This window comes from Podarcis muralis, chromosome 11, assembly GCF_964188315.1.
Source record: "Podarcis muralis chromosome 11, rPodMur119.hap1.1, whole genome shotgun sequence".
NCBI lineage: Eukaryota > Metazoa > Chordata > Lepidosauria > Squamata > Lacertidae > Podarcis > Podarcis muralis.
The window spans coordinates 828,404-844,820 of record NC_135665.1 but is presented as its reverse complement, the minus strand read 5'-3'; the positions used below and the strand labels follow the sequence as shown (position 1 = coordinate 844,820).

The window sequence follows — 16,417 nt, the reverse complement described above, 5'->3', positions numbered from 1 at the left end:
TTACTTTCCTTAGGTTTCATGTGCAGATATCTCATTCTTTCATTAGAACTAGAAGGGTTTGTGAGGTGGGTTGGCATTTCCGACTTCAGCTGAAGGAATACATTAAAGGGATTAGCATGTAGGTTATAAATTAAATTTAAAGGATTAATGGCTTTGCTCCAACTTGTTCATGGCAGACTTGTTAGTTGAATTGCCTGAAGCATATGGTTTGGGAGATCTGTACAGTAGTACCTCGGGTTACATACGCTTCAGGTTACATACACTTCAGGTTACAGACTCCACTAACGCAGAAATATTACCTCGGGTTAAGAACTTTGCTTCATGATGAGAACAGAAATTGCGCGGCGGCAGTGGGAGGCCCCATTAGCTAAAGTGGTACCTCATGTTAAGAACAGTTTCAGGTTAAGAACGAACCTCCAGAACGAATTAAGTTCTTAACCCGAGGTACCACTGTATGTGAGTATCTTACTGAATGTTACCAAACTAAGTCATGCACAAAGTCAAGACTGGGGAGCCTTTTCAGAGGGAGGACCTATTCTGCTCTTGGAAACATTCCAAGTGCCACATGCCAGGCCAGAGGCAAAATTAAGGCCTGAGGTTCCCCACCCCCTTCTCAGAGGAGACCCATTGAAATCAATGGACTTAAGTTACTTGCATTCTTTGATTTCAGTGGATCTGCTTTGGATATGATTTAGTTGGATATCACCCTTGTTGTTTTGTGTGCAGCCTGGGTTACGTTTGCTTTTGTTGGGACTGATAACACAGAAGCATCATAAATATTTGGATCAAAAAGAACTGTTCCATAATGTGTTTGTTAATAGGAGGATGCTGTGGAAATACGTCCGGTGCCTGAGTGCCCCAAGGAATATCTGGGCAATAGGATATTGGTGAAAGTACAGACTCTGAAGTAAGTATCTCTGTGACTTTTGGTTCCACAGGGCATGTTTTCAGGTTTGGATATTGTTCCATCATGTGACCTTCAGAGGTTGAGGTTACACCTGCACATGCAGTAGAATGAGGTGGGACACTTCTGAGATGGTAGAATAGACTCTGCAACTTCAGCCTGCAGATGTGAGATCATATTGGTGGATTCTTCCCTTATTTACCTTTTTCTTTAGGCAAAAAGAAAATTAGCAGATCAGTGAGAGGACAGGTGTTGAACTTTTCTCTCTAACGTGGTAGTCTTTTGCTTGTGTGAAATGTTTCTGATTCTCTCACAGTACACCACCTACAGAGGTAGCCTCCTGAAATATTTACCCGTCTAGTATTTTGCAAGCCTTGTCTCTACTTCAGGATATTTTAAAAAAACCTTCACATTTCTTAGTTTAACTGAAGTTTTTTTGGCTTTGAAGGCCATGAAGAGGGGAGAAACCCACCTACGGATCTGCTCTTTTCTGCTGGATTGAAAATAATAATACCATATTGGCCTGAATATAAGCTACACTTTTTTTTCTTCCAAATTCCGACCATGAAAAGTTAAAGTGCGGCTTAAATTCACGAACTTACAAAAATTGGCTTCGCTGCTGAAACAGACATATGGTAAAACGGAATGGGTGTGAGTGCCTGTGGAATTTTAAGGGAGTGGCTTATATTTGGGCCCATACGGTAATATGGAAAAATTGCCAAAATGCACTAATAATAGTGAACAATTAATAGTAACCCATATATTCCTCTTCATATTATCACTGACAACCATTTTGCTTGTATCTGACAATGTGCTCTTCTTTTTAAAAATGGAACAAATTTAAGCTAACAAAGACCAAATGTAATATCAAATGCTATTTTACTATGGCAGAAGTCAAAATGTAGTGGAGTGATAATCAAATGTGTATCTCAGATTTTATCATCATCATCTGTCAGGGACTGGACTTAAGGCGGGGGGAGATTGGGGAGACCCCCCCCCTCCTGAAGCTTCCAGAGAAGAGGAAGGCAGTATTAATTTACATCAGGGGTTTGAGGAAGATCACAGCTCAGAGACAGGCAAAAAGAAGAGTTGGGAGGTGTTGGGAGAAGAGAAGGGGGAGACAGAGCCAGAGCAGCCAGCTGACATGTTGTCACTGGAGAGTATAGCTGACCCCCATCTCCTAGAACTCGGCGTTTGTTAAGAGTGCGAGAGCAAAGGATGCAGAGACACATGGCCTCGGGCAGACACCATAAGGGGAGGTGCTGTTGCTAGGAAGGGAGCAGGGAGGAACTCAGTTGGAGCAACGCGATCAATTTATTTGTCTCTCACCGTGATGATTAAATAAACTCATTAGTCAGGACTCTCTTTGATATTCCCTGCTTCTTGCTGCCACCAGGGGAGGGATAGAATTCCCCGAGCCGGACATCATCATCTACAGTTGGTCATAGGCAGAAACAGCCAGGTCTCTGTCCCCGAGGAGCTTACAATGTAAAAAGGACAGTGGAGAAAAACAGAAGGAAGGATGGAGGGAGACGGGTTGGAAGTGAAGAATATGCAAAGCACATACACTTAAAGTTTGGTTAGAGTAGGGAAGGAGGATTAAAGGGACAAGCCAGAACTTGAGTTAAATTAATGTTGCCAATGCACAGATACTGCACATTAACCCTTGTGTTGTGTTTTGTTTACATGTGTCAAATGTGCGTAGTTATTAATCAGTACCCCATCTTTTCCTGTTTCAGATTTGAGATAGAAATTGAGCCATTATTCGCAAGCTTAGCCCTCTATGATATAAAAGAAAGGAAAAAGGTAAGAGTGCAGATGAACAAAACCAAGGGTAATGATAAAACAATGTAAACAAGACATTAGTTAAAAACATCACCCCCTCCCTCATTTCAAAATTGTTCACATATGAATTGTTGGGACTGTGCTTTGGGTGGCTACAGATGACTGTGGGAGATAGGAAGCCACATGGAAAGTTGAGGCAACGTTTACCAGAGCTCTGCAATCAGTTGAAGCAGTAAGGTAGCAGAGGCATGGGACATGTCCGAATGTGATAGGTAGCCATAGATTTCCCCTTAGCTGCATGCATGCTGCAACAATATATTGACAAATGGTCACCACACGGTAAATATCCTTTGGATGTACCCTATCCTTAAGTTTGTGCAACTCAACATTTTCACAACTGACTGTAGTTTATGAATCATAATAATCAACCATAATAAGCTGCTTGCCATGTTTTGCAAAATAAAATCAGTCATTATGAAATTAATTCAGCAGTTTCTAAAATATGCTTTGAGAAAACCACCACCTTATTTATCCACTGCAATTAATTAGACACAGTGATGGATGAGTGAGAACTAATTTTGGCGGACTTTTGAGATTCTGTCTCTGGGTTGTATCCAGAGCTAATTAAATTGAGAGCAGGCCTGTTGACGGGCGTAACTAATTTAGGGCAATTGATTTCAGTGGGTCTGGTCTGAGTAGAATTTACTTGGCTAAAAACCAATATTTGCATTTGTGTGGTTCTTTCATTTTAACCTCACCAAAATCCAGCAGAGGGACCTTTGGGATTAGAGAGAGTTCCTGAGTGTAAAAAATCACATTTCTCTGACTCCCCAGAGCCAAAATGTCCGCTGAAGCTGTGCAATCTCACCTCTAAAGTAACTGGCTCTGTTCCAATGCTTAAAACAACACCCACACCAGAATTCACACACACATTAGTATAATAATAATAATAATAATAATAATAATAATAATAATAATACAACTTTTATTTGTATCCCGTCCTCCCCGGCTGAGACTGGGCTCAGGGCACCTAACATCAATTATATAACATTGATATAAAATCAAACAATAATTAAATCACCTCTTAAAAACAAGACAGGATCAAATTAAAATCTGAATTAGATGGCTTTCCGCAGGATTAGAGTTGGGAACAGTAAATGCTCATCAGTCCCAACTGTGTACGCTGATCTTTTATGGGCCTGTGAAAATGCTGTGATTATTTACTTATGATAGGTTGTGCACCAGTTCCTGCAAAAGTTGTGAAATATCTTTTTGTTTTTACATTTTTTTTAAAGATCTCAGAAAATTTTCATTGTGACTTGAACTCTGAACAATTCAAAGGGTTCTTGCGATCACATGTACCATGTATTGACTCATCTAGTCAGGCAAGGTCTGCAGTATTTTCTGTAACATATCCATCTCCGGATATCTATCTAGTAGTGAAGGTAAGTCATATTTGTGGATTTTAAAATCATATTTTCTGACTCTAACTAGAACTGATGCAGAATAAGCAAACTTGTGTATATTAACTGTATGGAAAGATCGGACACGATAAAATTCTCTTGAGTCTACTGAGCATGACTGTAAAGGTGGGGGGAGGTTTGCCCTTCGCAATAAATCCCTCGGCTTGACGGTAGTGGTATTTACAGTCTTTATTGTACAAATATTTACAAAGTACAGAGCATCTCTTCATGCATCCGAATCATCAGCAACCAATCCTGGCAGTGGGGGCTTCCGGCTCCGCCTCCAGCAAAGCAGTCTGGGTAATCTCATATGTCTGCGTTGTTCCCTACGCTTTAACCCCCTCCTGTCCTGGGCAGGACAGTGGTGTGCCTTCTCCCTCTGTGCCAGAGCTGGAGTGGTCTGGGGCTCCCTAACATCAGGCAGCCCTGCCTCCACCTCCCCTTGCTCTCCCACTCCTTCCAGTGCTTCCTCTTCCTCTGGCCCCTCTCGCTCCTCCTCATCCAACTCAAAAGCCGTAATGGGGGTAATGGGCTTCACTTGCAGTCTGTCTTGGCACCTGGCTCTCGCTCCAGCATGGATTGCGGGGGCCAGGGAGGCTATGAGTTCAAAAGCACTTTGCCTGGTGAAAACCCTCCTACGCTGCCATTCGGAAGCAGAGGTTCTCCGTTAAATTGGATTTTTAATTGGCTTTAAAGTACCGGCACGTGCTGGAAAAGGATTGCAACAACATATTGCAGATCATATCAGCTGCATGGATCAAAGGTTTGAATTGAGATAAGATTTTCTTCAGCGTGAGAGTCGGTTGGGGAGAGGGAAGCCTATGTTCGTTTATTCTAAGTTTCTTTTATATATTTATGATTCTGCAACCCTCTCCAGAATACAAGATAAAAAGATATTTACAAGTGAGGCAGGGACGTAGAGGTAATATTGATATTAACAAGCAAAAATGGAAACTGTGTGTGATCTGAAATGAAGAAAGGAGGGGGAGGGGAAGCTCAAGTATGATGTGTTGGAAAGACCGAGTAATTCCCCTCATATCTGTTTAAAAAAACAGACAAGGAAAAAGAGACAGATTTGTGTGTTCTACTGACAGAATGTAATATAAGATAAAGTTTAACAGAGCCATAAATCTCTTGCTGGAAGGAAAATGGGGGACTGTGATAAGAACGCTGCAGAGATTCTGGGAGTTGGAAAGGAGTATTAAATCTTCAGCGTGTTCGAAAACTGCCCACCTTTTTCTAGTCTGAGGGGAAAATGGCGAAGATCTGCAACGTGTTTTATTAGTGAGACAGAATGGTTTCTAGCAGACTGTCACCTGTTCTGAAGACATCGAAGCAAGGGATGGAGAGATAAGACCCCTGAGAAACTTGGAGATTCAGTTCTGCCAGTAGCCGTGATGGGAGAAAACAACAGCTGGGAAGTAAAAGAGGCAGTACCATATATGGAAAGAAGGAATCTCCATGAATAGAACAGTTTTCACACACAGGGCAAAAGAAAGATAATAGTTTGAGTTCCTCACTTGAAGCTTTATAAATTTATATATTTTAACATCATGAATGGAAATCATTAATAATGGAGCTGTTCTGGAGTTAGAATGGTGTCCAGCACACTTTCCTGTGCCTCTCTGAGTCTTCAGACTTCTCCCTGGCTCCAAGCAGAGTATCGCAGCAGCGGTGTGTGCCTTGTGTAGGTGCAATAAATCATAGTCTGTACGCAAGCTTCTTGCTAATCTAAGAAGGCTTTAATCATGTATAGAAAAACACAATAAATCAGCCGGGAGATCGAGCAGACATTCTCTCCGGCTCATCAGCGAAAAGTGAAAGTAACTCACATACAAAGAAAGATTCCTGTATGTGAAAGAAACCATGCCTCAGTATGCAGAGACGTCACACAGAACTATTTAACCTTGTAAATTCTGATTCTCCTCACAGCTGTTGGCTAATGGATTATTATTATTACTGAAATGTAACTGATATTAATTAAGATTATAGAACACAGTGATATAGAATCATAGAATCATAGAGTTGGAATAGGCCACAAGGGCCATCGAGTCCAACCCCCTGCCAAGCAGGAAACTATATAACTTTCGGAAATGCACCCAAACCGTCGTGCAGAGAGCTACTTTAACTAAAATGTATTAATTGGAAGTAGATTGGCATTTTGAGAATTGTATAATTTGGGAATTGTTATAATTTGGCTATTATTGGAGGTATATTGGAGAATTAATTTTAAAAATTTACAAAAAAAGAGAAACACCGATTTAAAGCATTTACATACTTTTGTAAAGCTTCAAGTGATAATATAATACTGCTTTCATTTCATTCTGTGTATGACAATTCTAGTATATAATTTTCATTGACCTTATCCTCTGCCATTTATATCAATCATCACCATTTCCAAAGATGATGAGCGGCATTCCTTTCTGGGTGCCTGCAGTGCTGTTGTGGTTGTTATTCAGTGCATAGCTGGTTTCTCAAGGTTAACTCAGCCCCTCCACTCCCCAGCTCAGCACTTCCTCCTTTTTTCTTTTTTCTTTTTTTTTGGTTAAATAATTTTTATTAATTTTCACCAGTTTAGCACTTCCATCCTATAATACTCCATGTACATCTTTTTCAACGTCTGAATATCTCTCCATTTTCTCCTTTGAATCTCATCAGCACAGGAAGGGAAGGTATTTCTCTCAGTACTGACCAAGGTTGTAATTAGTAACTATAGCTTATGTTCCAAATTTTACTATGTTGACATATACTAGCAATGCACTTTATTAAATTTCATTTTCTTTTCGGTGTTTTGAAATCTCTTTTTTCTTTTCTTTTCTTTCTTTTTTGGTAGATTGAAAAAGTCCTTCAACAAGGCGAAATTGGAGATTGTGCAGAACCCTACCTGGTTCTAAAAGAAAGTGAAGTTGGGAAGGTACATATGATATAATAAAGATTTTTACATGAAATGCACACCTGCTTCCCTGATACATCTGTCAAAGATGGCTTGCAAAAACTTAAACCAGAAATATTATTAAAGCGCTCCTATTCCAGTCTAAATTCAGTGCCTCAGGACTGTTGTTGTTTTTATCTATGTATAATAACAGGGGGGGATGTTCCTGCTCTCCCTGCTTACACGCTCCACCTGCCATTCCCCCACATTTTGGCTTAGTCATTTTTATCTGCTTTTCTACTGATGATTTGGGTTTTTTATAAACCAATTTGAGGTTTGAGTCCAATCAAAACAGTATATAAATCTTGTGAAATAAATAGATTAATAAATAAAATAAAGTAAAGTAATGAATTAGCAAACTTTTCTCCTTCTCAATCCCATTTCTGAAGCTATTTCTCTCTTCTATTCTGCCGCTTCACTTTTCACTCCACCCCTGTTCTAACTACCTTAATTTATGGCATCCATAGAGGAATTAACAGAGGTTGCTAGTGTGTGTTACAAACTAATTTTCACAGTGTTTGGATCCATGTCTTATTTTAGCTAATCCCCTTTTCTGCTTTCTTTCAGACTAAAGAAAAAATTGAGAAATTAAAAGTGCATGCTGAGTCCTTTTGCCAACGTTTGGGAAAGTATCGTATGCCTTTTGCTTGGGTTCCAATAAATTTAGCAAATTTCTTCAGTGTTTCAACACTTGAAAGAGATATAGCAGAGTTAGAAGTTTTAAATGGTAAGTTTAAATGTTGTGTGTATGTGTACATAAGAATTAATATTGAAACAGGAAGTTTTAAAAATATCATGTCAAGGAAGTGGCTTTGCTTCAGCCTCTAGATTATAATGTAATTTGTGTCCTGTATTTGTAAAGCACATTTTGGAAGATTTAACCCTTTCCATGCAACCAAATACTGTAATTTCCTCCTACTTATTCTCGAGTCTGGGACGCGGGTGGTGCTGTGGGTAAAACCTCAGCGCCTAGGACTTGCCGATCGCACGGTCGGCGGTTCGAATCCCCGCGGCGGGGTGAGCTCCCGTCGTTCGGTCCCAGCTCCTGCCCACCTAGCAGTTCGAAAGCACCCTTAAGTGCAAGTAGATAAATAGGTACCGCTGTATAGTGGGAAGGTAAACGGCGTTTCCGTGTGCTGCTCTGGTGCCGGTTCGCCGGAGCAGCTTCGTCACGCTGGCCACGTGACCCGGAAGTGTCTGTGGACAGCGCTGGCTCCCGGCCTCTAGAGTGAGATGAGCGCACAACCCTAGAGTCTGTCAAGACTGGCCCGAACGGGCAGGGGTACCTTTACTATTCTCGAGTCTAATATCTCTTCCACTTTGGTCTCCTCTTCCCCCATCAAGGTGGGTAAAGGAGGTGGTTCCCTTGAAATTTGATACTTATGTGCTGGTACAAACACTGACAATAAATATCTATGAAATACAGGGTGTATTTTCATATTTTCAGGTAAATGAAGCTTGAAAGCGACTGGGTTAATTTGAGCCTTTACTTGGAAAGATCCCAATCTTCTTGGCTCTAGCTTTTTACACATCCCTTGTATTGGTTGTCCCTTGGTAGACAGCCATACCCAGCTCCCTACTTGGATTTCTTCCCCAACTCGCTGATGCCTGTCTGCAGCTCTCTTGTAAACCTCTTTAGCTTCTTCCAAATCCTCTTTCAATATCTCATGAATGCACCTCAACTCCTCTATCATTTGTTCTGCTGCTGGTACTGCTAACTGCTCCTCTTGACCCGGGAATGCCCTTGAGTGCAAGCCATAGTTTGCCACAAATGGGGCTCTGCCCGTAGACACATGCATTGCATTATTATATGCAAACTCTGCTAGACTCAACTTCTATAACCACCCGCTTTGCTGACAACCAGCATATCACCTCAGATATTGTTGTAGTGTTGCATTCGTTATTTCAGCTTCCCCATTGGTTTGCGGGTGTCTCACTGACGTGAGGCTTAGCTCCACATCTAGTAACTGCATTAACCTCCTCCAAAATTGTGATGTAAATTGGGCCCCTCTATCTGAAATGATTTGTGATGGCATACCATGCAACCTAAAAATATTATCTAAAAACATCTTTGCAGTTTCCTGCGCGGTCGGAATTTTGGCACATGGTATGAAATTTGCCATCTTGGTTAGCATGTCAACCACTACAAAGATCACTGTTTGCCTGTGCGATGACGGTAGATCCGTTATAAAATCCATAGACACCACATGCCAAGGCCTTCCTGGCGTGGGCATAGGTTGCAACAACCCTGCGGGAGCTGCTCTGGGTGCCTTGGCTCGTTGACATACTTCACAACCTCTTACATATTGTGTTACCTCCTCCCTCAACTTTGGCCACCAGAACTGCCGTGTGATTTGATACAGGGTCTTTTCTCTACCAAAATGTCCTGCAGTCGGGTTATCATGATGTTGCCTCAACACTTTACCTCTTAATTCACCTTCAGGTACATACAGCACCCCTGTCCTGTACAACAATCCACCTTTTCCCTTGAAACCTTCCTCTTCCCCTCTACTTTTTCTCAGTTCCTCCATTTTCTTTTGTGCAAACTCATCTGTTACTGTCAATTGCTGGAATTCCCTGCCGTCCACTACTACGGCTGCACACCCCCACTGATCCGATCTCAGCATTTCTTGCAACTTGGGAGGTGCTTCCCCTTCCATATACTCAGGTTTGCGTGATAGTGCGTCTGCACGAACGTTTTGATGCCCAGGTATGTACTCAATCCTAAAATTAAACCCAGCAAAAAACTCCGCCCACCTAATTTGCCTTTGGTTTAGCTGTCCAGCAGTTCTCCCATACTTTAAATTCTTATGATCTGTTTGTACCACCACCTGATGTGATGCCCCTTCCAAAAAATGTCTCCACACTTTAAAGGCAGCATGCACAGCTAAAAGTTCCGTATCAAATATGGTGTAGTTTTGTTCTGATTAATTTAATTTTCTAGAGTAGAATGCACAGGATCTCCAGTCCCCTTCCTTGTCCTGTTGCAGCAGAAGAGCCCCAATAGCCCTTTCAGAGGCGTCAGTTTCTACCTTCATACGTTTACTTGGGTCTAAGTGCATAAGATATTTTTCTAAAGCAAACACCGCCTTTAATTTATCAAAGGCCTTCTGTGCTTCCTCAGACCATCTGAATGGCCCCTTGCCTCTTAGACAATCAGTCAGTGGCATTGTGATTTTGGAGTAATTGCCTATGAATTTATGATAGAAATTAGCAAATCCTAAAAACCTCTGCAGATCTTTCTTAGTTTTAGGTGCCTCCCATTCCACCACTGCCTGAACTTTACTGGTGTCCATGTGCACCCCTTTGTGGGAAATGCAATATCCCAGGAACTTCACCTTTTGTGTGTGGAACTTACACTTCTCTAACTTCACATATAACCTGTTGGTCCTCAATCTCTCTAACACCTGCGTGACATGTTTTACTTGTTCCTCCATACTTTCATTATATATTAAGAGGTCATCTAAATAAGAGACACAGAACTGATCCAGTATACCTGCTAAGACGTGATTGATGAAAGTTTGAAATACCCCTGAGCCATTTTGTAAGCCAAAAGGCATTACCAAGAATTCAAATGCACCATACTTAGTACAAAAACTGGTTTTCCACTCACCTCTGACCCTTATCAGATTATATGCTCCTCGTAGCTCAAGCTTGGTAAAGACTTTGGCTGACCTAACTCTCTCTAAGAGGTCATCTATACGTGGCAGTGGGCACACGCGAGGCTTCATTTGGCTGTTAAGGATTCTGAAGTCACATACTAATCTTGGTGCCCCTTCCTCCCCTTTCTTTTTGAAAAAAAAGATGGGTGCACCCCCCGAGGCTGTGGACTCTCTAATAAAACCTCTCTGCAAATTCTTTTGCAGGAACTCCCTCAATGCTGCAGAATCTAATTCCGACATGGCATATATCTTGCTTGGTGGCAACTGTGCCCCAGGGACTAGGTCTATCTTGCAATCATAGGGCCTATGTGGTGGAAGTTTATCTGCTTCTTTTTCACAAAAAACATCCCGATAAGCAATATATTGTGATGGAATCTCACTTTCATTCCCCATCAACTTCCCTTCCACCTCTGTTCCCATTACTTCCACCAAGATTTTTCCCTTTTGCCCCAAACAATGTGTCATACAATAGATCAAACAAAAAAAACAAAGACCTTTGATGCCAGACAATCACCGGATTGTGACGATTGAGCCAACTCATGCCCAGCACCATCAGGTGGCCAGCTAGTTCGGTCACATGAAATGCCCTGGTCTCTTTCCCATATCCGTTTTCATTGGTAGAGTCTCGTAAATCACTTCTCCTGACAGTAGCGGTCTGCCGTTGATTGTTTTCACTCGCAGTGGGAAATTTAAAGGTAACAAAGAGATTTTGTGTTCCTGTACCAATTTCTGGTCTATGAAATCTGCTGATGCTCCTGAGTCTAACAACGCCTCTACCTGGACCCTATGTCCATTGGGAAGTTGTAGTTGCACCTTCACCATTAGTCCTGGGATAGGTTGTTCCGCGTGAGAGCCTTCTATTGCTCCTCCACCCGGCTGCAAGCTCCCATTTCCAGCCGGGGACATTCGTTTCCCTGATGCAGTTCCTTCAGGCAATTGTCTCCTCCCATGTCTGCTCCAGATAGAGACTCCCATCCTTTACGATTGTGACATTGTCGTGCTAGATGCCTGGTTTTCCGCAGACGAAGCAACAGGAGATAGGACTTAACCCTTGCCTTTCCTGGGAACATCCTGTCCTCCCTGTTGTTCCTGTTGCTCTCTTCTGTTAGATTCATTGCTCTCCTCGCCCCCTTGGGGAAAACATTCTCCCTCTGGGAAACTGGAAACTTCTAACTCTAACTCTTCCCTGACAGGAGGTGTTTACAATTTTCTTGAATTAAGTATGTGATATTCTTTATTTATTTATATACTACTTAAATGTAACACTTGCTTCTATGAAATATATATATATGTATATGTTAATAAAATTTGCAATCTTATCACATGCTAAAACATAGGATACAATTGTTTGATTCTGCATTAAGTGATGTATTGCAGCTTCAAGATGAGGTGATGGAAAATGTAAGCAAATGAGGAGGTCTTTCAGTTTCTTACATCCCGAAAGTGTGCAACATAACAATAGTAAAGTGATTCGTTTTTTTTATTGAAACTAAGATGCATCTGGGGACGCGGGTGGCGCTGTGGGTAAAAGCCTCAGCGCCTAGGGCTTGCCGATCGAAAGGTCGGCGGTTCGAATCCCCGCGGCGGGGTGCGCTCCTGTTGTTCGGTCCCAGCGCCTGCCAACCTAGCAGTTCGAAAGCACCCCCGGGTGCAAGTAGATAAATAGGGACCGCTTACTAGCGGGAAGGTAAACAGCTTTTCCGTGTGCGGCTCTGGCTCGCCAGAGCAGCGATGTCACGCTGGCCACGTGACCCGGAAGTGTCTCCGGACAGCGCTGGCCCCCGGCCTCTTGAGTGAGATGGGCGCACAACCCTAGAGTCTGTCAAGACTGGCCCGTACGGGCAGGGGTACCTTTACCTTTTTAAGATGCATTTGAAATTTTTTCTCTGAAGGCAAAGGGTCCACTGGTGACAGAAAATCAATGGCAATGCAAGGTAGAAGACTTTCTGAAAGAAGCCTTGGATTGGAGGATGTTCCTGCCTTGCCAACCTTCAAAAACACCACTCTGACTTTCAGCACATTTTTTAAACAGGTATAGTATAGACTGACATCTTCAAGATTTTTATGGTTTCCCCCCTCCAGTGACCTAGAAACAAGTAGCCTAACAAAATAGCATGAAAAGTAAGAGGAGTACTTTTACCACTGTATTTTTGGGTAGTAATGTAGAGGAAATTGAAAATACCAGTATGCAGTTTCTGAGTTTTTCTTGTCTAATAAATATTGAAAACAAAAAAAGTTCAGCATTTTTAAATCTGTTGCAGAATTATGAATTGTTTAAGCTGTAACTTTAGCCCCACTTCCCTGGGAATAAGCTCCATTGAATTCAGTAGGACTTATTTTGAGTAGACAAAAGTTCTCCTCTGTCAAGGCAGTTAAAATAACTTGGCTCCCATCAAACCTACTTTTTCAAATTATGTACCTTTCAAAATGAGTAAAATTTTGAATATATTGTATTTTGCTTAGTTTTTGTGATTGTGCGTTTCTTTTTGATATTTTTTTTGAATGCTGTTTTTTTGTAAGTGAACACAAGGGAGTTGTATTTAACAGTGATACATAATTAGTATCAAGGTACATAATAAACATGAACATGGAACATTGATACCTTACCTGTAATGGTTCTAGGGGTTGCTCGTGCGTAAGTTGCCGCCACTCCTGGCTAGGTTACCTGGTTGAACCCTTTCTGTCTGGACAGCCTCAAGTTTCGTGGCTGTCTCAGTTGTTGGCAGAATCCGTCAGTGGGCGTTTCTTGAACCTTTTCCAGCATAAAAGCTCTTTGACGCCAAGTCTCCTCCTATTCTCCCTGCGCGGAAGTCTTCTGCGCAGGGAGGGTGTGGGCAGCGGAGTACCCGTACTCTCTCCGCTGGTCTCCGGCGAGGAGTCCTGGAGCCTCCTCTCCGATTCCCCCATCTGCCCCCCCTCTCCACTGGTTTTACGCTGATTTCCTTCCCCTGTAGATGGGCTGCCTCTCTCCCTACTGGGACCCTCTCCGGCATCCCTCTGGAGCCTTCCCTCCGCCTCTAGCTCCGATGGCAGTTCCCTGACACTACCAAACCTAAGTCACCCATTAGGTCATGTTGTTGTTTAGTCATTTAGTTGTGTCCGACTCTTCGTGACCCCATGGACCAGAGCACGCCAGGCACTCCTGTCTTCCACTGCCTTCCACAGTTTGGTCAAACTCATGCTGGTAGCTTTGAGAACACTATCCAACCATCTCGTCCTTTGTCGTCCCCTTCTCCTTGTGCCCTCCATCTTTCCCAACATCAGGGTCTTTTCCAGGGAGTCTTCTCTTCTCATGAGGTGGCCAAAGTATTGGAGTCTCAGCTTCACGATCTGTCCTTCCAGTGAGCACTCAGGGCTGATTTCCTTCAGAATGGAGAGGTTGGATCTTCTTGCAGTCCATGGGACTCTCAAGAGTCTCCTCCAGCACCATAATTTAAAAGCATCAATTCTTCGGCGATCAGCCTTCTTGATGGTCCAGCTCTCACTTCCATACATCACTACTGGGAAAACAATAGCTTTAACTATACGGACTTTTGTTGGCAAGGTGATGTCTCTGCTTTTTAAGATGCTGTTTAGGTTTGTCATTGCTTTTCTCCCAAGAAGGAGGGGTCTTTTAATTTCGTGGCTGCTGTCACCATCTGCAGTGATCATGGAGCCCAAGAAAGTAAAATCTCTCACTGCCTCCATTTCTTCCCCTTCTATTTGCCAGGAGGTGATGGTCCCAGTGTCCATGATCTTCGTTTTTTTGATGTTGAGCATCAAAGCATATTTTGTGCTCTCCTCTTTCACCCTCATTAAAAGGTTCTTTAAATCCTCCTCACTTTCTGCCATCAAGGTTGCGTCATCTGCATATCTGAGATTGTTGATATTTCTTCCAGCAATCTTAATTCCGGCTAGGGATTAATCCAGCCCAGCCTTTTGCATGATGAATTCTGCATATAAGTTAAATAAGCAGGGAGACAATATACAGCCTTGTCGTACTCCTTTCCCAATTTTGAACCAATCAGTTGTTCCATATCCAGTTCTAACTGTAGCTTCTTGTCCCATATAGAGATTTATCAGGAGACAGATGAGGTGATCAGGCACTCCCATTTCTTTAAGAACTTGCCATAGTTTGCTGTGGTCGACAGAGTCATAGGCTTTTGCATAGTCAATGAAGCAGAAGTAGATGTCTTTCTGGAACTCTCTAGCTTTCTCCATAATCCAGCGCATGTTTGCAATTTGGTCTCTGGTTCCTCTGCCTCTTCTAAATCCAGCTTGCACTTCTGGGAGTTCTCGGTCCACATACTGCTTGAGCCTTCCTTGTATAATTTGTTTTGATCTACAAGGCCAAACTTGCCAGTTGTACCTTTTATCTCTTGATTCCCTACTTTAGGGAATCCCCTATAATGAGAAGAACATCCTTCTTTGGTGTCATTTCTAGAAGGTGTTGTAAGTCTTCATAGAATTGGTCAATTTCAGTTTCTTCAGCACCAGTAGTTGGTGCATAAACTTGGATTACTGTGATGTTAAAAGGTCTGCCTTGGATTCGTATCAAGATCATTCTGTCATTTTTGAGATTGCATCCCAGTACAGCTTTTGCCACTCTTTTGTTGACTATGAGGGCTGCTCCATTTCTTTTATGGGATTCTTGCCCACGGTGGTAGATATGATGGACATCCAAACTGAATTCGCCCATTCCCGTCCATTTTAGTTCACTGATGCCCATGATGTCAATATTTATCTAGCCATCTCATTTTTGACCACATCCAACTTACCCAGGTTCATGGTTCTTACATTCCAGGTTCCTATGCAATACTTTTCTTTACAGCATTGGACTTTCCTTTCGCTTCCAGGCATATCCGCAACTGAGCGACCTTTCGGCTTTAGCCCAGACACTTCATCAGCTCTGAATCTACTTGTACTTGTTCTCCGCTCTTCCTCAGTAGCATGTTGGACGCCTTCCGACCTGAGGGGCTCATCTTCCAGCGTCATACCTTTTATATGCCTGTTGTCTTTGTCCATGGAGTTTTCTTGGCAGGGACACTGGAGTGGCTTGCCGGTTCCTCCTCCAGGTGGATCACGTTTGGTCAAAACTCTCCACAATGACCTGTCCATCGTGGGTGCCCTGCATGGCATAGTTCATAACTTCTCTGAGTTCTTCAAGCCCCTTCGCCACGGCAAGGCAGTGATCCATGAAGGTGCCATTATGTCATAGTGTTTCATATATAGTTAGCTGCAAAAGAAAATATTTGATTATATATATAATCGTGAGACTGTTATCAAATTTCTCGCTGTTTACAGGAAGGAGATCGGCTGACTGATGAAGACTTATTCAAGTTCTTAGCTGATTACAAGAGATCGTCTTCTTTGCAGAGAAGAGTGAAATCTATACCAGGTACTTTTAATAATAAAGCTAGGTCCAGCCATATACAGTGACTGAATTCAGACAGGCTTTCCCAGCTCCATAAGCGATGGCTTATTATCCTTGTTTGTTCATTGACATTAAGCCACTGTCCACCATTTTGGACGCAGTGAGGAAATTGGGATTAATACAAGTCAGGAATGAAATACCTAAAGATGATGGCTGAAGGAAGAGCATTCCGCACAGCACGCCTTCCCTGCTTCATAAACCCTGGTTTGTCAAGCTGAGAAAGATTATCCAAACCTGGCCAAGTTTGTTTCTTGGGAT

At 42.4% G+C, this 16,417-nt stretch overlaps 1 protein-coding gene across 5 annotated transcripts in view; it reads left to right on the top strand.

The window, feature by feature from the left end:
- Positions 1 to 16,417, top strand: part of DOCK8 (dedicator of cytokinesis 8) — a 222,054-nt gene that overhangs the window by 78,096 nt on the left and 127,541 nt on the right. For all 5 annotated transcript variants that reach the window (XM_028748429.2, XM_077935898.1, XM_077935899.1 and 2 more), the window contains exons 7-13: positions 822 to 907; positions 2,644 to 2,710; positions 3,985 to 4,134; positions 6,986 to 7,066; positions 7,652 to 7,811; positions 12,639 to 12,778; positions 16,030 to 16,123. In XM_028748429.2, the coding sequence (XP_028604262.2) occupies positions 822 to 907; positions 2,644 to 2,710; positions 3,985 to 4,134; positions 6,986 to 7,066; positions 7,652 to 7,811; positions 12,639 to 12,778; positions 16,030 to 16,123 (778 nt within the window). The remainder of the gene's footprint in view (positions 1 to 821; positions 908 to 2,643; positions 2,711 to 3,984; positions 4,135 to 6,985; positions 7,067 to 7,651; positions 7,812 to 12,638; positions 12,779 to 16,029; positions 16,124 to 16,417) is intronic.